The 22,623-nt window shown below is 40.4% G+C and overlaps 2 protein-coding genes across 12 annotated transcripts in view; one reads left to right on the top strand and one right to left on the bottom strand.

The window, feature by feature from the left end:
• Nucleotides 1-10,985, top strand: part of fhip1aa (FHF complex subunit HOOK interacting protein 1Aa) — a 26,778-nt gene extending 15,793 nt beyond the window's left edge. For all 3 annotated transcript variants that reach the window (XM_061678904.1, XM_061678902.1, XM_061678903.1), the window contains 9 exons: nt 1,371-1,529; nt 1,598-1,684; nt 1,954-2,121; nt 2,981-3,060; nt 3,129-3,298; nt 4,065-4,904; nt 6,575-6,753; nt 7,441-7,561; nt 7,916-10,985. In XM_061678904.1, coding sequence (XP_061534888.1) covers nt 1,371-1,529; nt 1,598-1,684; nt 1,954-2,121; nt 2,981-3,060; nt 3,129-3,298; nt 4,065-4,904; nt 6,575-6,753; nt 7,441-7,561; nt 7,916-8,097 — 1,986 coding nt within the window. In that variant the 3' untranslated portion in view covers nt 8,098-10,985. The remainder of the gene's footprint in view (nt 1-1,370; nt 1,530-1,597; nt 1,685-1,953; nt 2,122-2,980; nt 3,061-3,128; nt 3,299-4,064; nt 4,905-6,574; nt 6,754-7,440; nt 7,562-7,915) is intronic.
• Nucleotides 9,855-22,623, bottom strand: gatb (glutamyl-tRNA(Gln) amidotransferase, subunit B). Of its 9 annotated transcripts, none has more exons than XM_061678905.1 (13): nt 22,356-22,621; nt 20,870-21,010; nt 20,679-20,792; nt 17,349-17,547; nt 17,160-17,282; nt 16,015-16,128; nt 14,787-14,871; nt 14,583-14,627; nt 12,527-12,719; nt 11,906-12,039; nt 10,852-10,930; nt 10,639-10,776; nt 9,856-10,396 (listed from the first exon to the last, which is right to left on the bottom strand). In XM_061678905.1, exons 1-13 carry the CDS (start codon nt 22,584-22,586, stop codon nt 10,259-10,261), a joined length of 1,734 nt encoding a protein of 577 aa, XP_061534889.1. In that variant the 5' UTR covers nt 22,587-22,621; the 3' UTR covers nt 9,856-10,258. The 9 variants fall into 9 exon arrangements, 8 of the variants coding, with proteins under 8 accessions (XP_061534890.1, XP_061534889.1, XP_061534893.1 ...); XM_061678909.1 differs by lacking the exon at nt 22,356-22,621 and adding an exon at nt 21,951-22,121 and having other exon boundaries at nt 9,857-10,396; nt 20,881-21,010; XM_061678912.1 differs by lacking the exon at nt 22,356-22,621 and adding an exon at nt 21,938-22,067 and having other exon boundaries at nt 9,857-10,396; nt 20,881-21,010.

The following is a 22,623-nucleotide window of genomic DNA, read 5'->3' as shown; positions in this document are numbered from 1 at the left end:
TGCCCAGTTATAAGAAAGTGTGCAGACCTGTGCAAGCACGTTATCACAGTTGTTGATTTTTACTTCCATTCTAAACATTTTCTTCATTTCTTAATTGAGCAGTAAAGGTTATAGGTCACATTAATGGTGGAAAAAGTTTTGAAATCATTTGCCTTGGTTTCATTTTTTTAAATCACAAAAACCTGGCATTTGAACAGGGGTGTGTAGACTTTTTATATCCAATGTATTTAGCTCGCCATGCAATTCTAAAACCAACTAAACCTCCAAAAATGTTCTAAAAGATATGAATGCGCATAATACTTGATTATACTGTATTTCTTCCTAAATGTAGCATGGCCCTCTGATAGCAAAAAGGGTCCGTAGCGCTGTCGTAACCACAATGAATTGTACGTGTCTAGCGTTTATTGAATTATACTAATCCTGCATCAGACGTGGCACAATAGAAAAAAGATAAGCAGCTTTTGATACCATTCCAGTGTTAACAATGGACAACGCTGAATGCAACGGGCTTGGCTGGCTGGCTATACAAGGATAATCTGACTGCGGATAAACTGCTGCTAATGCTGTTGTTTCTGCTCTCTCAGTACATGGAATTAATTAACCATAGAGAGCAGAGGAATCCAATTCATGCTGGCACGGGTCACGTAAACACCACATGCTAGAGCGGCTCCAACTACCGGAGACAAATTCCTTGTGTGTTTTGGACATACTTGGCAAATAAAGATGATTCTGATTCTGATGCTGTATTGCTAATTGCTAACGACACACTTTAGCATTAGCAATAAGCGTTTTGGTTACATCATATCACATGCAAAAATCACCACTTCGCTTTAACGCCAGGTTTATTTTTGGGAACTGGCATCAGCACACTTTGACATGGACAATTCGCATTTTGTTAACATCATTTCACATTGCTAAATTATAGGGACTGGGCCGGACTGCGAGTAATGAAGATCTGCGGAGAACTGACACTCTTTACAATTGCATAGGAAAAACATATAAAAACATATATATATATATATATATATATATATATATATATATATTATATACACACGCACATGATCTTTATTTTATTTTTATTCTTGAATAAGCGGCGATAAACTGTGTTTTCAGGGTTGGTTCCCCCTCAAAAAGAAAAAGCGAATTTAAATGGGAATTTTTTAATTTATTTTTTAAATTAGAAAAAATCCACGAACAAATGACGACTCCACAGAGGCCTAACCACGAGTATGCGGGAGTCCACTGTATACACACTTGGCACTATATGTCAGACATTTGTTATTATGATACAACATCTTCGCTTCCATCCAACTCAATCAGGTGAACATTTGTAACTAAACAAATAATCATCTTACCTTTGACCTCAGGTTCTTGCCACTGGCCTCAGCGGTCTGTATTCATCGCTGCCCGCCAAGCTGGAAACCCCCAGTGACGAGTGGCACTACCTGCACAGGGATGACTGGATCCGCATGCCCTCCCTGGTCCAGTTTCTCAACTCCCTGGAATTCTGCAATGCTGTCATCCAGGTAAAATAATAGGAATAATTAAACTTTAAAACTAAAACTTCCAAGTCTTATCGCTAACTACTTCCCAGGTGGCCCACCCCGATATCAGAGACCAGCTGTTGGGCTACATCTACAACGGCTTCCTCGTGCCCGTACTTGCACCCGCTCTCCACAAGGTTCGTACACATGCCACATTTAAAATTTATGCTAACTGCGAACAGCACAGTTTATCACATTAGTATTTTGCCAACATCATTTCACAATGATTGGTGTAAAATAATTGTTATAAAACAAATAAAATAATTGTTTCATACCATGTTTTTGTTGCTAACTAATAGCGGCATAGAATAGTATATGCAATTAACATGTTCTAACATAATTTCACATTATTAATTTGGTCTAATAATTATTATGATTTTTTTTCTTTTTTGGTTCCGCCGTGTAGCTGACCCTGGAGGAGGTGATGACCACCACGGCGTACCTGGACTTGTTCCTGAAAAGCATCAGTGAGCCGGCCCTGCTGCAGACCTTCTTGTCCTTCATCCTGCTGCACCGCCACGAAAACGTCCACATTTTGGACACGCTGGTCAGCCGTATCAACACACCCTTCCAGGTACGCCACTCAGGCAGATGTCAACAATTGGCACGAAACACTAGACCAGTGATTCCCAACCAGGAAAATACCGGTAATAAAATTTAACTTAATTTCTGCAAATATATATATATATATATATATATTTAAAATAATAAACAGGCCTAGATTTCACATGGAATAAATTGAGACCATCATTATTTCAATAGTCATACTTTTTTTTGGTGTGGTGTGCTGTGAGATTTTTCTAATTAAAAATGGTTCCCATACCTGAATAAAGGATGCGAAACTCTACACTAGAGAATGTATTAAGACTTCATAAAAATATATTTAATCACTGTATTAAATTATTTTTAATTAAAAAAAATCCAAATTCTTTATTTTTGTAAAATTTTCTGATATTTTTAAAAATAATTATATTACATTTTATTATTATTGGAAATGCAAATATCAAATATTCTGTAAATATATCTGTAAATGTTATTACATTTAAAAAATGTCTTATTTTAGTGAAATGACTAAACGATAAAGCCACTTCTTTGGTCGTACTTTATCATTATATTGTGTTGTATAACAATAATGAATGAAATATTACATTTTGATATTATGAATCAATTGAATCAATTTGAAAAATTTAAATTGTATTTGCTGTAGACTGTTGCCGTGGCAACGCCCACACCAACTTGCTGGTCCTGTTGCTAGTCAGTTGTGTCAATGAATGATGTTTGCCAATTGTCAACAATGACACACCAAAACATCAAACGTTCCCCCCCCACACACACACACACATTTTGACCTAAAATATTAACATATTGCGTGCAAACACTCACCGGACAAATTATTAGGTACACCTAAAATGTTTTCCCTTGCCTTTCTCCAGCTGGGAATCGTGTCGCTGGCGCTTTTCCGCACTCTGATCGGTTTGCACTGTGAAGACGTCATGTTGCAGCTCATCCTCAGGTGAACTCCCAGCATCGCTAAAAAAAAAACTCAGGGAGGGTTTTTCACCACACACCATGTACCCCCAGGTACCTGATCCCGTGCAATCACATGATGCTGAGTCAGCGGCGCGTGGTGAGGGAGCGCGACTTCTACTCGGCGTCGGCGGCCAAGATCCTGGCCTTGACGCCGTCCTGCTGCTCGCCCGACCGCAGTCCGCCGCCACTCCGACAGCTGGAGTCCATACTCTTCTCCAAAGGTGAGTACTTTTAACTTTATACTTCAATATTCATCATCAAAATAAGAGCAATTCCAAAATGCTAAGAGTACATTACTATTATTTACTTATTTGAAATGTTTAAATAAAAACATATTTTTATTAAAAATTATAAAATAAATACTACTTTTATATACTTAATACTATTTATATTCAAATGTTTTTCCCATCATTGTTTTATCCTATTTAATATTCATTAAGAAATAATGGAAATTCCAATATATCAAGACTTAATGACATTACAAATTATAAAATGAAATAAATTTAAAGTATTTATTAATAAAACTATAACAAGTTATTCTATTATAAAACAGTTTAAATATTATTATTCCCCCATTATAATTGTATTCCATTCTCTATATATTAAGATTTAATAAAACATGTGATTATTATATTATTTAATTATTTAAAGTATTATAAATAAGTATTTTGAAATATTGTAACATTTTCTTTTGTCATAATATACAGGTAAATACTTAACAACTTTAAATTGTATCATTATTACAAATAATTTAAAAAAATATATATAGCAATTAATTATCAGATTTTAAGAGTCAACTTTTTCTATTCTCACTTTTTCTTTTTTAATCAAAACTAATACAAATGTTTTCTGTTGTTGTTTCGGATTCTTGTTTGACTTTTTAAGTTGAACCACTTTTATTGTACTATGCTTTGGCAAAGTAGTTTCAGTGAAAAACATTTCCCTACAACCTTTCTGTCTTTCTTGGACTTATTGATTTTCCTTTAGCTGAGAAAGACGGCGTCTCTGTCGAGGGCGATCCCGTCGGGAACTCGTCGTGCACCATCGGCTCCGAGATCTACTTGGACGTCAGCTACCTCCACTACCTGGACGACGCCCACGTGCGCATCGGCATCTGCATGCGGGCGTGCCGAGTGTGGTCGGCCGCGTACGACGGGGAGGAACCCCCTCCGGAGAAATACCAACCGGGCGTCCTGGAAGAGCCTGCGCGCAGGAAGAGAGCCCCACGGGTCGCGGCCTCTGCGGCGCCGCAGCACCCCAGACCTAAGCGACTGCCGCCCAACCAGCTGGAGCTGGAGTGGGACGACAGTTACGATGCGTGCCCGCCGCTGACCGACGAGCCCAAACCTCCGCCTGTGCTTGTGCCTTCTGCTGACCCCCCCAGACACATAGAGGAGATGAGAAAGTCAGCTATTTTGTTGGTGAAGGGCTCCTACGTCGAGGAGAACGAGTTCCAGGATGACGTCATGGTCTACGATCTGGTGGCCAAGAAAGACACCACAGCCGCTGAGGCGGCTCCACGCAAAGACCCTAATCCCCTGAAGAACGGACTCACTCAGAAGCACCCGGTCGAGTATGCTAAAAGTCCCACAGACGTGGGCGAGGACCTCCTGGCTCAGTACAAGGAGCTGGTCCGGACGTTTGACAGCGACGCGGGCGCTAAAGCCGTAAAATGTGATGGAGATCCAAAGGATGACGGCGTGACAGAGGATGAGGAAATGGACGTCACTTCCTTCTCCGCAGAGACGGCAGAGCCCGAGAAGCTACAGACGCCGTTTGGTTTGACGTTTTGCAGCACCACCAGGAGTCACTCGGCACCTTTTACAGGTGAGTTGAGGCTTAGGTTAAGAATCCGAATCCGAATCATCCTTATTGTATGTTAAAACACAAAGTGGACTTTGTCTCCAGTAGTTGAGCCACTATAACAAAATATACATATAAAACATAAACACTAAAGTACAGAGTCTTAAGCAATAAAAAGTGTTCCGTAGGTAACACTGATTGAGCGACGGTTGAGCAAATGATGCAGAGTGACAAAGCCTCACCGATGAGTGCAGTCATGATGCCACCACAGAGATGTGCACAACTGGCAACGTGTCACTATGAAATTATAAGTCAACTACTTAAGAAATGAATGGCAATGGGGAAGAAGCTATTGGATTGTCTGCTGGTTTTAGTGTGCGTTGTTCGATAGCACCTACCAGAGGGAAGGAGCTGGAGAAGGCGGCATCCAAGAGAATTGGGCCTGCCCTTGTCTTAGTTTTTGCAGTGTGCAAGTCCTCGAGAGTGGAAAAGGGGTACCGATGGCCTGAACATAAAAACAAGTGAATATGAAATAAATAGCTGGGAGAGGCTCCAGCATGCCTGCGACCCTAGTGAGGAGAAGCGGTACAGAAAATGGATGGAGGGATGTATATTGTCTTTATATTTAAATACAGTGAACCCCCGTTTATCGCAGAGTCCGTAATAGACCCAACCGCAATAGGTGAACATTTGCGATATGTAGAGAGAGACCATATAAAAACGTTTTTTAAACTTATTCAAACACACTTTTTAAAGTATTCATTTTGACTGTTCCCACTCTCTCGCTGTCAAGAAATGGGAGACGTGTAATATCACTTTGAGGAGACAAAAAGAATCCTCTCCCAAATAAGAGACGACGCGTGCTTTCCAAGCTGTTTATTTGTCACTTGAAGTTCACTATGAAACTGACACCTAAAAAAATAAAAGAGAATTTGATGTTTAACTATACAATGTTTAAATGTTTAGCCAAACCATATTATTTCATCTAAAAAAAAAAAAAACCTGCCGCCTTAAAGTGGCACTTAGCAAGGCCCAATAAATGGCATGTAAATTCGACACAACACAGAAAAGAGTAATGTTAACAGACCTGTCAAATTTGTAAATGATTAAAACAAATCACAAAGTATATAAAATCAGGTTTCAAAACTTGAATAATTAGGGCCACCTCTCTGCTCTCAGACGCTGTTGGCGTGTCGAATGGATGCACCAAATGGAATCAAACATACTGAGGGGGTGATAGCTCATATTATGTAAAATCACGTTTGGAGTCTCAACTTCAAAATTGAATGGTTATTGTGGACTATAATCATAAAAATAAGCACACAAGTGAATTTACCCTTGATGTTGGTGACATAATCTCACAGCGGAATACGGCACCTGACGATAGCGGGACGGTCGGAGGCAGCAGAGGTAGTTAGACGGTCGCCGTTTCCCCGTTCACTAGTATCAAGTTACCCACAAAGCCATGTTGTCTCTGGTGAAAGTTTACAAAATTAGAAAGTATACGCTCCAGCCCTGTGATGACACAGGGCTGTGTTTTAGCCCTGCCCACAAAATCAGGAACATTCAAACGGTGAGAAAGATGCTTAAGCTAGTGTATATTTCAGCAATTCAGTACTATATTATTATAAGTCTTTGCATATGTTGTCAGTACTTCAAACATTGAAAGCATTCGGATAAAACACGGTCCGCAGGTCCGTTTGTCAGCGTCCTGCTGTCGCGCCTAGAGAACATGCTGTCCAACTCGCTGCACGTCAACTTGTTGCTGACGGGCATCCTGGCGCAGCTGGCCGCTTACCCTCAGCCTCTGCTGCGCTCCTTCCTCCTCAATACCAACTTGGTCTTCCAGCCCACCGTTCGCTCACTCTACCAGGTAACACACGCATTCAGATTCCACACAGTGGTACCGTTTGAGTCGGTGTGTTTTTGAGGCATTTCCATTGGCCTCACAGCGAGTCACTTCGGAGTTTGAATTAGTGTCAACGAGGGCTGCAAATAAAGATTGTTTGAATCATTTATGAATCTGTCGATATTTTTTTTTCAATTAATTGATTAATCAGATTTTTAAAAAACATTGTTAATTTCCTTATCTTTATTCAAAAACAAGACATTATTTAAAATTGAAAGTGCAGAAAATGCACACACAAATTGATTATGATGCAGTTATTGGTTTGGTCTGCAAAGATTTTGATCATCCTTTTCCTAAAAGCAGATGTTTGCAAATGTTTTAACTTTAATTAAACACAAAGATAATCAGTCCGCTTTTATGGAGGACTACAGAAATTGGAGAATATTTACTGTTGAGAGATTTAAATTTGTAAAAGTTAAAGGATTAATCAATTATCAAAATTAGTTGTCGTTTAATTGAATAATCGATTAGTTGTTGGTTTAATCGATTAATTGTTGCACCTCGACTGTCAACTCTGTAGTGCATTGGAGACTGATTCGGGTTCTTTGGTGCGTTTGAGAACCACTCTTGGGGAAACGTGGCTTTTAATGCCAGTTTATTAGTCCACGGGTGAAGTAAATGTGATTAAGGACATGAGTGACTTCCCGTCAGGTCCTGGCAACGGTGAAGAACCAGATCGAGCAGCTGGCTGCAAGCAGTAAGGACTTTCCTGAGCTGATTGTCGCCGCCCAACACTGGCTGCTGACCAGGGACACTCTTTACGGAGAAGCAGGTGATGGAGCTTTTTCTTATGTGTCAGGGACAAACCAATCATGATCTTGTGAGAATAGGTAGAGTTGTGGTGTACCTTTTGTAATCATGGCACTGCCGAGACACCCTTAAGCAACATGCGAAAGTCCCAAAACTGCACTGACTTTTCTCTTTTGATCACGTACCTGTCTACAGGAAATGGAAACATTCTAGTGAATATATATATATATATATATATGTGTGTATATATATATATATATATTGCCTACCTTCAAAAGAAGGTCATATTTTTTAAGCATGCAATAAGCAATCAAAAATGCACTATATTATTGTATTGCTCAGGTGTACCCAATGCATATTGCATTGTCCTCTTCAGACAGAAGCAATCGAGTGCGAAGCGGCGGCATTCTGAAGAGCTCCCCGCCTCCACAGCCCCGGTCCATCTCTGCCGAGCGGACCGACGTGTTTGCCACCGTCCTCTTCAGCGAGTTCCTCAAAGAACTGGCCGCCCTGGCCCAAGAGCACTCCATCTTGTCTTACATTCCCATGGAAGAGTAAAGCAACTCCTAATACAACAAACGAAGACTTTTTATTTTTCTATCATCTTTTCAGGCCACCAACCAAAGACATTAGATATATATTTGTATTTATTTGATCTTTTTTAGCTATTACCGGCCCTTTAATTCTATTGTCTCAGGGCGGGCGGCCTTTTTGGACTCCAGCCTGGTCTAGCGTTAGCGACATTAGCATCAGCAAGCACAATATGCCTACGGACTGTCTTATTTTGAGCAAGGGTGCGGTCTCTTTTCAATCTCATAAAGTGGCGTTTCTATTCTTATTATTGGTACCTCAGTGTCTATGGGTAAAGCCATATTTCCTCCACTTTCTGCCACGCCAGCCTATTTAATGACTTGTACATATCGTATTCACTATGCAAATTAAGGAGAATATTAAGAAACATTGTCAGGTAAGGTGGTTGGGTTATTTAAGTGTTCCTTTCTAAGCTATTTTTGGCGTGGGGGTTATGGTGTTGTGTCTCGCACTGTCTGTTACAAAGCGGTCTCTCTACTAGCGCCTTTTAAAAGAGACGACAATTTTTTTTTAGCTAAGCTGCCAAGAAACTGGATGTGGGCAGTATCGTGTAAATTAGCCCCACTGTGACATCACAATCCGTCAAAATTCTAAAGGCTCGCTCACAGACACAGTTTGGGAAATAGGCAGCTCATAGAATATTTAGTTGGTGGTTTAATTTCACACTTGACGGGTAAACAGCTATTTCAGAAGCCCAGCTATTTGTATGCAAGCTTTTAAAAAGTTTGACATATTTCCCCGTTAAGCTTAAACATGAGCTGTCACAAAAACAGGTAAAAAGATCCCTTCGTGTTGCCTACATTTACATTTTAGTGCCTGTTTAAAAAGGATCAAACTGGAATGATTGACAAATATGACAATTTAATTAATATTTTCACTTTAGTTTTAAAAAAATATCTGAGAATGGCTCGAATCAATCAAGAAAATAAGACAAAAGCGTGTGATGCAGTCTTTGAGATGATGTTAAATTTATGTTCAATTCCTTTTGGTTTGGTTTTGTAGCGACATTATACGGGCAATGAATGATGCAATAGTCTTTTTGTTGTGCTTATTTTGTTGATGACAAAGAATGGCAGCACATAAAAATTTGTGAAATGTCATTTTGACGAGGTGTCAATCATGTCAAGCACTCGTGGACACACTCATAGCTAGTCAACGTGCAGCCGACACCCTCTCGCTGACCTGTTAGCTAGGGCTTCAGGAGCTTTGCTGAAACTATGGCGGAATATCCACCTGTGCCACGGGACCTCAGGCAGCCGAGATGATTAAAAAGTGATGGGTAATTGGCAACAATTCTGTTGGAAAGGTAAGTTTATCATATTGATTGTACATTCACCCCCCCCCCCCCAAAAAAAACAAAAAAAAAACCCTTCAAATGGGAAGGGGAACATAAAAAAGAAGCTTTAAGCTATTTGTCACTCCCCCACTAAACATCAAAAGATTTATGCGTATCCAGTAAAACAATCAAACTACGTTGCCTTAAGACCGGCCGGCTAGCTTAATGCTAACACATAATGGAAAATCCAATTGACATGATAACGATTAGCATTGATAGTCAAGTTACACAGCCCTTTAAGCACAGATATTTTGAACAAAAATGGAACACGTAGACAGCTAAGAGAACAATACTCAGGTCTACATTATTTATCCTATTTACAAAAAAACGAGTACTATTACAGCAATCTACTGAGTAGTAACAGAAGTCTGGTCTTTGTATGTATCTGCAAGACTGTACAGTATTATACTGCCTCCCAGTGGCCAAGGTTGACACACCAGGAGTAGCACACTGAATTGAATCGTAGCATGAAATAATGCAAAAAAATTGTTTTACATTTTATTTAAGTATACTGGTACTGTTTCTCAAAGTACAATATTATAGTACAATTTTCCCTATTAAAAAAATTGTGTGGGAGGCTGGAACGGATAACATTTTCATTCATTTCAATGTAGAAAGATGATGTGGCGATACAAAGTGAATATAAATATACACAGTGAGGAATTATCAATTGGTTCTTGTGACGTTTCGTGAAAGGAAGGTAATGCATTATAAAAAAGAAAAAGTACATTATTTACATATAGCCAATACATGCAGTTGGAGGGATGCTTATTAGTAGTTTACGTCGTACAATCAACTCATAGTTTCTGAAATTTTGTCCTGCAGAATCTTCCGCACCGCAACCGGGTCAGCCCGGCCTTTGGTCTCCTTCTGAACCGAACCCATCAGCTTGTTCAGAACTTTCTTGTTGCCCGCTCGGAAGGCTTGCACCTATACGCAACAACGTAAAAATCCAATCGATTAATAATAAAATAAAATTAAAACAATCCTTTTGAAATATGGAATGTAAATGTTTTAATTTAAATTTTAAATCTTATTTTTTAGCATTAACTGTTACAAAAGTGAAACAATGAATATGTTCAATCTAAAAAATAATAATAAAAAAAGATGCATGTTTGTATGGCAATTTAATCTCAAAGCATCATGAACTTGACAGGATGGCAGCCCCCGACCTCGTGCGGATGAGAGTCCAGAACCTTGGCGCAGATGACGTGCACCTGCTCCATGTCACTAATGAGGCTCAAGTCCTGCTCGTGGATGATCTGAGACGCTGTCTTTGCACCTGAACACCTCCACATCTCCTGGAACACCTGAGACGGCGACACACACGCAGGCACACATGAGTAATACTAACCACCTGTGTGTGTGTGTGTGTGAGTACTGACCTGCTTGGCCACTGAAGAGGAGATGCTTCCTGCTTCCAGGAGCTCCAGCAGCTGGGCCATGGAGGAAGGAGAGACATGGCTAAAATCACAGCAAAAGCAATCATTGCAGATTCACACTTCATTCATCAATACAAGGAGTTGGCACACCAAGCTGTATATTTTGCTTTGTTTGAAGAAAAATATTGCAGTTGAAAAAAAGACCAAAAAAAACAACCAACATTTTTACTTGGCAGATCCCGATTTGAGTTTAAACCTGAAATCACTTATTTATCTAGCCATCAAACTGAATAAATTTCTAGCTGAATGACTAACTAATTAACCAGCTGACTACCTTTCCAACTAGCTAACTGAGACAACCACCTCAAACAGATCATTTCTTTTTGGATTGTGGTGCCTTGAGATACGAATGACTCACTCCACTTATGGAGTTTTTCGAGATACAAGCTGTCATTCGGATGATTTTTTTTTTTTGCTTTGATTTGCGAGTGCAACCTTGAGATGCGAGCACTCTATGGTAGCGGAAACTAAATTCAACTCACTTCACGATAAGCGGCAGTTTGATAAATAGTAAACTATATAAAAATAGTTGACTGTCAAACTAAACGTAAAGCAAAGTCATTTACAAGCATTTTGCTGAGACACAATAGTAGTAGAAGTCCTATTCTTCGTTTGTGCATGACTGTATTATACTCCCTTGCGGTGGCCAAGGCGGGCACACCAGAAGGAACAGCACAATGAAATTAATTGCAGCATTAACCAATGGGGCAAAACCTGTTAAATTACTGACATTCATCTTATTACTCTAGTGCAATATTGTAGAGTGCTAAAAAACAAAAACAAAATTTGGAGGGGCGAGGAGGCTGGAACGGATTGAATTTCCATTCATTTTAATGGAGAAAGATGATTGAGGCGTTTTACGTTACAAGTGTGGTCACGGGACAAATTAAACTCGTATCTCAAGGCACCGCTGTATTTCCAACGGGGAGCGAATGTATTTTGTACTTTACATGACGGCGCCGCCACTCAGTGAGGACGTTTTGTCCGCCCGCGTCACCTTTGGCTGACGTTCAAGTCTTGTTGTTTGAGGAAGGCCAGCAGCTCGTTGGTCACCCAGCCAATCACCTTCCTGGGCTCCCGGCTGGTGGCCTTCAGCACACTCTCAAAGTATTCCACTAGGCCTTCCTCGTTCTGCACCACACAACAACAACAACAACAATCAGACTAGGGCTCGGCCATTCATTGTTGTTTAATTGTCAGGCCAATTTCAAAAGTGTTTTTTTTTTTGTGTGTAGCTTCTGTCCCCGCTGACGTGCACTGCTTGCGTCAACAACATGGCTGCGAACAGAACATCATAAAAGCAGCCAGTTTTGCCAAATTAGCAACTTTTCCGCTAAGAAACAGAACATTTTCACATGATTTACTGTATGACAAGAAAGGAGCCCGGTGGAAGGCAATCAGCGTCAGTTGCGTGGAGCACTGCCAAAGACATGGTACCCACTTATACGTTATAAAAGCAGTGGTTTATCCACACATTTGGAGAGGTCTGTCTGTATCGGAGAAGCTGAACATTGCAGTTCGAAGGCTCATTTTACATGTGGCAACACTGCCAATGTTAATTTATTAATGATGTCTTTAAACCCTAAAGTCGACTTGGAGCCCTGATAGTGGGACTGACCAAGAGGGTGAAGCTGTGCTCGGGCAGGACGTCGTACGTCTCCACCAGCCTGTCTCTCCTCACGCCAGGCAGCTCGGGCAGCTTGGCCCGCAAACTCTGCACCACCACCGCCTGCCGGACGTCAGCACCCGAGGGAATGCGGGAAGGGTCTTCGTACACTATCAGAGGGGGAAGGTTGGGCTCGGGCATGAACCTGAAGGAGCGGAAACGTGTCACGTGACAAAGATGACAATAAGTGGAACACAACATTAGGTACACCTGCACAAGCTAATGAGCTCCAATCACAGTAATAAAGACGGAGGGATGCCACCAAGGCTGAACCGACCTAAACGTGTTCATCTCACACTGTTCAACTTTCTAACAGACTGACTTTCCAACAAACTGCCTGACCAACTAACTAACGAACCAATAGCATTGGGCATCGTTTGAATTTGAGCGATTCCGGTTCCTTATTTCGATTCCGATTCCAAACGATCCCGATTCTTTTAGGGGGCTGGGTCAAATAAAGTGTGCACAAATTATTAACATCTATTTTGTTAGCAGCCCACAGCACAGACTAAAATGAACATTTGACTCGGGGTTCTTTATAACCAGTATCAACATCAAACCTATGTACTAAAAGGCACTGTGTGTGCAACTTAGCCGATTGACTTAATATTCATTAATTGTTTCAGCTAAACTGTAAATACAGCATAGTTAAAACAGATATTTGGGACTGTTTTATCTCTTCAAATGGTTTGTATGTGCAAGTTTTAACTTGACTTCATGTTTTAAGCTTAAGCCTTTTATATTGAAGGGTACGCACCGGAACTCAGCATTTTGTTGCTACGGTGAAGTTTTAGCTCAACGTTAAGCTTTTCTTTTTCGGTCATCTGTGCTTACGTTGATTTCAAGACCAAAATAAACGCTAAAAATCATCAGTGCAAAAGTGCAAGCAACCGTTTCTCTTATTTTTATCGTTTCCCCTCACCCAATTGACAGAGTTGACTTGACTGAAGCTCCGCGTGGTATAGGCTGAGGCCCGGAGCACGTCAGACGCTACGCATCGTGAAAGCCTCATTTGCACAATGTAATCTTATTCCAAGTGTTGCACTGAGGCGACTGGCCATTCATTTTGACAAAGTTAAGATACGCTTTTGTTCGCCGCCACAAGCACATCTTCGTGCGTGTTCTCCTTCGTTGGTTTTCGCCACTTCTGCGGAGCGGGCGGATTGTAGGCATCGAAACTGGGAACCGACATTTTTAAATTTGAACTATTCCGGGAGAACGGGAACGTTAGTCCCGGTTCCAATCGGTTCTCGATGCCCAACACTACCAACCAACTTTCTAAGTTTATAACTAACTAACTTATCAACTGTTCAACTTTCTTACTTAACTTTGTCGCTATGTAGCAACAGACTAACTTTCTAACAAACTGCCTTATCGCCAATTTAACTCATAACTGACTGAGTAACTAACCCACTTTTGAATTAGCTGATTAACTAACTAACAAAATATTTTTCAAGCTGACTACAACTTTTTACTAACATTGCAACTAACACACGAATTACCATTCTAACTTTGTAACTGACTAGCTTTCTATTAAACTCATTAAACTATCTGACTAAATTAACTAACCAACTGACTTTCTTACTAACTTTATAACCGACTACCTCAACTAACCGTTTCTCACCTGTCTTTTCTCGACACCTTACTGGCTAACTTTCTAGCTAGGTAATGCCTTATCAACTAACTGTTTAATAACTGACTGGTTAACTAACCAACTTTTGAACTAGCTAACTAACTGAAAATTTTTTTGACTGACTAACTTTGCAACCAATTGACCAACTAACTGATTAGCATTCTGTCTATCGCAACTCACGAACGTAACTCACTTTCTAACTCGGCAACTAAGCGACCTATTAACTTTAGAACCAGCCTGATCAATTAACTGTTTAAGTGACTGACTAACTTAACTATTTTGCCTGTAAAAGTTACAATTGTAGACACAGCTCTTGTATTGGATCTCAGGTGTACCTAATGCTGTATCCAGCAGATGCAGCTAGTTTTCAGTCACCTGTAGTCCTGGAGACCCTCTTTGTCCCTCATGGCCACAGTCGTCCTACAAAAAAAGCGCCTGGGCTCAGGTGCGCCATTCATTCAACTTTCCATGTTGGAAGGACTCATGGGTGAAGACAGAGAGAGGAAAGCGTGCGCCGCCCAAAACGACTCCCATTCGGCATCATTAGTGTGATGGTAATAAACCCGGCACCGCTCTTACCCGGATTTGGAGTCATAGGCGCGGGTCTCGTTGCGCACGCTGCCTCCTCGCCGCACGACATCTATCTGTCTCCGGATCTCGTAGTCTGGTCACGAAACAACGTGAAGCGCATTATTGATCCCCTGATGACACTGTATACTATATAAAAGGTCTTAAGAACTCATGTTGTAAAATAGACAGGAAGTTGGCAATTTTCCATATCAATTGTCCTCAATAGGATTGTGGGTGAGCTGGAGCCAGCTGACTCTGGACTGGTTGCCTGACTGACAGACATGTGAGCTACGGTGTCTCTACAAGTCATGAAATTTAAATTCAAATGTTTTTTTTTTTTAACTATTTAATGTAGTTATTTTTTAAATTGTATGATGTTGGCAGTTAGGAATATTCAAATTTTGTTTGTGTGTACAGTGGACATAAGAAGTGTAAGCACCCCTGAAAAGACAACTCGAACATCTGAAATTTATTTGGGGTAAATCAGAGGCACTTTAAATGCTGACTCCTGTTTAACATGACTTTGAATGTGTCTTATTAATTGTGAACACAGCCACATCCACACTTATAAGAGGGTTTGATTGTACAGGTGTGTGGACACACCTGTACAATCACATTATCTCCGTTGTATAGTCTTCCGTCCCTTCCAGAATTTTTTTTAAAAATTATTATTATTATTAAATTGCACAGATTATAGGGAAGATTAATGACGGGAAAGGTTTTTTTTCCATTTCTCTTCAAAATCTGGCATTAGTACAGGGCTGTGTAGACTTTTTATATCCACTGTATAACCTTTGATAAAAGTATCAATGATGAGGAGCTAAAGACAAAATTGATAGTCCAACAATAGAACAAAAAAGAAACCTATTGCCGACTTTGAAAGGCAATGCTTTTCTTTTACAATAATCAAAAGTTACCTGTACTTGTATTACTTTGCACTTCCAAGATAAATAACTACGCTGCTCAAATCATTACTTGAACTCTGAGGCAAGTCTGTACACACCGCACTATCAATAACCTAAGCGCTCACGCAGTAGTCAAGTCATAATTACAAGAAATATTTGTATGGAAGACACATCTAGGCCATGAATATAAAACAATACAATGGAAAAACAGTAAGCAGTTAACTTAACTTACAACGCTGCTCTTACTAGTTCCTCACGTGCCATTTGTAACCTCGAAACGGTGTACATCAGGACCGTCGTTAACAGAGGACCGTCTGTACGAGATCACTTACCGATAGCCCTGGCCAGGTATCGAACGCTGTTGATGTTCTTCACTTCTGTCCTGACGCCGAGCGGCTCCCCCGGCCTGTGCACCGACACGTTGGCGTCCACCCTTAGCTGGCCCTCTGCAGAAAAGTCACTTATATCTTTTCCTTTTTTGGGGTGGTGGGGGTTAGCACACATGAACTCCCTCATGAAAAACTCACTCAGGAACGGAAAATTTGAAAACATTTGCACCCAAATGTTTGTGTGTGCTCACCAAGCAACACAAAATTCAGGTGGACCTGTCCATCAGAAGTGCAAACAACCCACACCCGAAATTAAAGAGGAAGTCAGGCATTATGGTTTTTAAAGTTGTCTCCAGTAAATTATCTTGGTGAGATAAACAAACATGTGCAACTGGTAATTCACGTCCATCATTATCTAATATAATACTACAGTAAAACACCACTATAGTGCGGTCCCCCTTTTTCATATGTTTAAAAAATTATTATTATTGCACAATACTTTTTTTAAACTAGTTACGGCAGTTGATAGTACCGCAGTACAGTCTCTCCGGGATGTGAACACCCTATTTTTTGTACTGTATGTGTTATTAATTGAGATATTTTCACCATTTTTTTATCCATTGCTATTGCGCTCTCTCAATATATTCAGTGTTTAAAATGTGTGTGTATTGTTTTAAAAGTGTGTTTGAAGGCCGTAAAGGAATTTCAAGTAAAAAAACAAAACAAATTCCATTTCCATTGGTATTTCTGTATCATGGATTTTCATTTATCGCGGGGGGTCTGTAACGTAACCCCCGCGATGGAGGGGGGTTTAGTGTATACAGCCTACAATCTGTATGTTGTAATTAAAGTTCCTTCTCGTAATTTAGTAGTGTTCTGCTTCTTTGTCTTGAATTATATTCTGGGTATTATAAGAATTTGTCTTCAACTACAGTATATATCCTGTGTACACCTATGTTCTTATTTCATATATCCGCCGATATATCGGTTATTGTATGCATCATTTTTTTTTAGCCCCCAATATAGGTATCGGCATGGGCCCCAATGGGCTGGTTCTACTCACAACGACTTTGTTGTGATTTGCCATTTTTCATTAAGACTGAGCGACATCAGCTCGAGAAAGCAAATTGAGTGAGTGACCGTCATACCCGACATGTTTCCTTGACAGGTGCCGAGGGCCTGCAGAATGAGCTGAAGCTCCCTGACGGCCGCCGCCGCCTCCTCGCCGCACGTCATGTCGGGCTCCATCACCAGCTCCATCAGGCCCACACCTGACCATGTGACATCACCAGGCTTTAACGCCGCTTCACCCCGCTTCCCGACGAGGGGGCTCTCACCCGCTCTGTTGAGGTCGACGAGCGTCTGGCCGCGGGCGTCGTCGTGCAGGCTCTTCCCGCTGTCCTGCTCCAGCTGGATCTGCTTGATGCGGATGTTCTTCCGGAGCACCTGGTTCCTTTTCTTGCCGCCCAGGACGCTGTAGTGCAGCAAACCGTCCACCGCCACGGGCCGCCGTTGCTGCGTGATCTGGTAGCCCGCCTGACGTGAAACGTACAAAATACACTCAAAAGTCACACGAGTTTGTTCTATTTTAGAATTAGTCTCTCTTTTTTCTTTGCAATTGTTCACCCGGAAAAACGTCCAAAATAGATTTTCAATTTCAACAAACATCGAGTCATACCTTTAAATAAAGGTCTTGATGAAGCTTTTCCAATGTATAATTATGTTGTCAATATGCCCTGATATGATGCCTCAATGACCAAAAACCTTTTTTAAATGGTGCAATTGTTTATATATTAACAAAAAAAACAAAAATCAAAAATAGATTTCCATAAGACCACATTGTGTCATACCTCAAATTAAAGAGATCCAGATCAAAAATGGATTTACTCTTGATTAACTAGACATTTACATGCACTTTCATCACAGCCAGTCTACGGCCAACAAAAACCCATAAAAAAAAGAAAGAATTAAAACCCCCAAAATAAAAGCCCCCTAATGACTATGTCCCCTCCATACAGGAGACAATGATGAAAGAAAAAAGCTATTTTTTTGTCTTTAAAATTGTCCAAAAAATCTCCACTTGCCGAGGATAAGCGGTACAGAAAATGGATGGATAGATGTTCATGTTTTTTTTTTTGTGTGGCAATTGACTTTGATCTAAAGGACCTCATGTAACAGTTATATAATGTCAAAAATAAACATCGTGTACCTTATATGCCCAAATCTATTATTCTATATTCCTTCATATGATGATGCTATGACTAAAAACCATGACCAACCTCTTTAATAGATCTTATGATGAACCACTGAATCAACACTCAACACTTGATATTAATCCCTATGTAACTCAGGCCATTCCATTAAGACATGGATGACAGAGTTTGGGGGATATGAACTTGACTGGCCTGCACAGAGTCCTGACCTCAACCCGATAGAACATCTTTGGGGTGAGTTAGAGCGGAGACTGAGAGTCAGGCTTTCTCGTCCAACATCATATTTCACTCTGAGTGTGTGCCGTGCATCACTGTGAGTTTCCCTTTTTGAATTGAACGACCTAACTAAATTAAGCTTTTGACACTATACTGATTTATTGAGATCTACCTGTATATTACCACATACGCCAATCATGCTATTTTTTTGTAGCAACTGCCTTAAGGAGCCTCAAGACAAAATTCAAGGTCCAAATTCAACTTTAAAAAAAAACTTGTAGTCATACCTCAAATTTAAGGCCTCAAAGAGGGCTTTCTGGAGGTGCAATTATTTTGCCATGAGCCACGACAATGACCCAAAAAAATGGTTTCGGATTGAAATATTCATATGTCAACAGCTTTTAAACCACATAGATCATGTGTTTTCGGTGTCAACTGATGTTAATCTGAAGGGGATGGTGTAAATTCAACAGTAATACAGTCAAAATTATACTTGGGGGGGGGGGGGAAAGCCACAGTCATACCTCGAATTAAAGGTGTTGATGAGATGACCAAATGTCAAGGTTTTTCTCTTGAAAATGTCTAAAAATATCCACTTTGTGCCAATAGGGGGCAGTCAAACCAAGGTGGAAACACTCATTGTAACAGGATGAGCAACTTGATGGTGGGTGTACTCAATTTACAAGGCAGAAGCAAAACAATTCCTCTTTCCCCCCCCTCTTCTATAATTTGAATACCCACTCTCATTACTGCTCTTCTTTTAGCCTCCATGCCAACTGGTAAAATAATGAGCACCAATTTAACTTCTCAGCCTTAAAAAAATACTCAGTAATGTTAATATACAAAATGTAAAATAGTAAGAACAAAAATGTGAATAAATGATGTAAAATTGAGGCCAGCTGCACCCGTTCATTAAAATGCAGCAGGCGAGTGTTGCGCATTTTCCCTCTAAAGGTTTCTTTTTTTCTTCCTGAAAAGCAGGAGAATAATAAATATTTCATCTGCTTGCCGTATTCCTCTCGCTGCCCCCCCCCCCGGTGTGTACGAGCTGCCCGCGTTGCTGTGGCAACCCTATTGTATAACATGACTCATACTCCACGAGCAAGGTGGGAGTGAAGCGCAGCGGTGGGCTTTCACTAGCAGAATGGCCCGACAGACTACTACAGAATGAAAACTTTTTTTTGTTTTTTTAACGGCCAAGTCAGAGCCTGGACCTAAATCCAATGGCAAATACACCGGTGGCCCAAAGGGGGGCTGCGCACAAGGCATGCCCTCGCAATATGACACGTTTGGAGAACCTCCGCAAGGAAGAGTTCATCAAATAGGTGCCAGGCTTATTAGACTCCTACACAAAAGGACTTGAATGAAGTCATTGCAGCAAAATAGGAAATAAATCAAGTAAATTGAACTTCCCTCAATAGAGTTTAGCAAAATAAATTGGACACATTTTTTTTTTAAAGTGAGTAACAAGTATTAGTTTTAGGATACACACACATTGTGCTTATATGTTTATATATACATTTTTTCTTATTCAATTTAATTTTAACATTTACATTTTTTAAAATATATTTTAAAATATTCTTCTTTAAATTTTATTTGAACATTTTTCAATTTGTAATACTTGAGATGACTTTAATCTGTTGTGTGACCATGCTCTTATCTCAAAACACATTTTTCCATTAAAATGAATAGAAATGCAAATCCCCCCCCCCCAAAAAAAACACCACAATTTTTGTTTTTGTTTTCAACAAACGTTTTTTAAAAAGACAAGTAGCAGTATATTAAATTCTCTCTCTCTCTTTCTCTCTCCACACGCTCGATCCCCAACTTCTCCTGGAATAGGAAGGCTCCGTGTCGCTCGTCAGCGGTTATGTTCCAAAAACATTTGTTTTACGTCTTTTAACTAGAAAACTTGCACTCAACAGTACAAACGCACAGTAACAACATTTTCTGCTGTCTTTGAAGACGTGAAACAAATAAATAAATATGGATATATTAAACAGTTCATACCGCTGATGGTAAATTTTTGTGGTTTTGAAACGGTGACTTTTTCAAACCGCGGCATACCTAGAAATCGGTAACCGGCCCAGACCTAATCACAGTCAGGCTCATTTGGTTGGATAACACCGCTTGGTGGGGGATTTAATGACTCCAGCACAAAAAAAATTAAAAATAAATTATCCCCAAATATGAAACAAGCAAATGACCTGACAGAAGATGATAGCACTGAAAACTTACGGGAAGATCTGCGTAGAAGTAGTGCTTCCTGTCAAAAAATGACTTCGCGTTGATACGGCAGTTGAGGGCCAATCCCGTCATTACAGCTGCCTCTACACATCGTCTGTTCAGGACCTGGCAAATCACAAATGGTGATTATTATCATGACGAACTATAGACGATTATGTGACGCTTGTGATTCAAGTTCTTACAGGTAATGTACCGGGCAAAGAGGCGTCGAAGAAAGACACAAGGGAATTGGGAGGCGAAAGGAAGTGGACGGCCGAGTCGGAGAAAATTTTTGTGCGGGCTTGAATCTGGGCGTGGATCTCCAGTCCGACCACGCCTTCCAGCTGCATGGAAACACTGCACAGTAAATAATTTTTTAAAAAGTCACAATATGTTGAGTAAGTTGCAATGTTACACGAAAAAAACTCGTGGAGTTTTTCAAATAAAGTCGTAACATTAAGTTGCAAGTTCACATAATTAAAGTTTTACTGTTACGAGAAAATGTTGCACTGTTATGACAAAAAAAAATTGTAAAGCTACGATCAGAAAGTCAGAATATTACGAGGGGAAAAAAATTTACTTTTACAAGGATAATGTTGCAATGTTACACAAAAGAAGTATTTTTAAAAAAAATAGTCAGAATATTAAGCCAAATGTTTACAAGACTAACGAGTCAAGATGCACTGTTAAGAGAAAAACTTTAACTGTGATGAGAAAACATAAGAAAGTCATAATATTACAAGAATTATGATGTAATGTTAAGAAAATAAAGTCATATTGGTAGAACAAAAATGTACTAATACGAGGACAGAGTTGCAACGTTGTGAGAAAACATTTGTAACGATATGAGAAAAAAGTTGTCAAGTTAGGAGAATAAATTTGCAACGGGATGAAAAAAAAGCTGTTAAGGTACCATAATAATAATAATAATTTTAAAAATAATAGAATTACATAACAAAGTAGTATAGTGAAATTACGAGATATTACCCCAAAAATATTGTACTGTTACCAAGATAAAAATTTAGTCTAAATGTTACGAGAAAAGATTTTACATTTTGGTCAATGGTAGCAATAATCATCCGGCGTAATTGCATTTTGATTTGCCAACTATGAAGGATACAATGAAAAGAAAAATAGCGAAATTACGAGGAAAGAAGGAGAAATTACAAGAACAACATCGTAACGACAATAATAACTACTAGCTGATAAATTACAGACGAGCTAGCAGGTTAGCCACAACGCGAACATTTATTCCAATTTATCGTCTTCACCTTTTAGTCCTACCTTTGCAACTGGCCATCATATCGCGAAGATTCTACGTTTAATCTCCGGATTGTACACGACGCATTAGGACACAATAATAATGTTCTTTTTATCATTTTGTAGCGGACTCTTGCTGTGACGGAGGAGGCTGCCATGATGTTTGTGAAGCGCGGCTACCCGTGGGAATTGTAGTTCTTCAAGGATTGTAGCCCACGCGAGAAGCTCGTGTTTAAACTACAAATCCCACGGCAGTGAAAACGACGTATTTCCGGGTCGAAGTTTGGCGGGACGAGTTATAGCGAGGGACTCCAACGTTGAGCCAAGTCGCTTCAACATGATGGCCACAAACGGGAAAGCATTCGAAGACGGTCCGGTGAACGGAACCGCGCCGCCACGCGTCGCTACCTCCACGGAGGACCGCTTCACCTTCAGCCCGGAGCCGAGCGTGGAGGACATCCGTCGCATGCAGGCCGAGTTCACCGACGAGCGCGACTGGAACAAGTTCCACCAGCCCCGCAACCTGCTCCTGGCCATGGTGGGCGAGGTGGGCGAAGTCTCGGAGCTCTTCCAGTGGAAGGGCGAGGTGGGCGAGGGCCTGCCCGACTGGAGCGACTTGGAGCGGGAGCAGCTCGCCCACGAGCTGAGCGACGTGTTCATCTACCTGGTGGAGCTGGCCGAGAGGTGCCGCGTGGAC

This window comes from Phycodurus eques, chromosome 6 (genome assembly GCF_024500275.1).
Source record: "Phycodurus eques isolate BA_2022a chromosome 6, UOR_Pequ_1.1, whole genome shotgun sequence".
NCBI classification, from domain to species: domain Eukaryota; kingdom Metazoa; phylum Chordata; class Actinopteri; order Syngnathiformes; family Syngnathidae; genus Phycodurus; species Phycodurus eques.
This window is presented reverse-complemented; position numbering and strand designations above follow the sequence as displayed.

Coding starts and splice junctions, on each gene's coding strand:
- gatb (XM_061678905.1), bottom strand. CDS start 22,586: ATGAACACGTCGCTCAGCTCGTGGGCGAGCTGCTCCCGCTCCAAGTCG. Junction 21,011..22,355: donor CGCTCGGCTCCGGGCTGAAG/GTGAAGCGGTCC, acceptor GTTTCCATGCAG/CTGGAAGGCGTGGTCGGACT. Junction 20,793..20,869: donor CTTTGCCCGGTACATTACCT/GTAAGAACTTGA, acceptor GTGATTTGCCAG/GTCCTGAACAGACGATGTGT.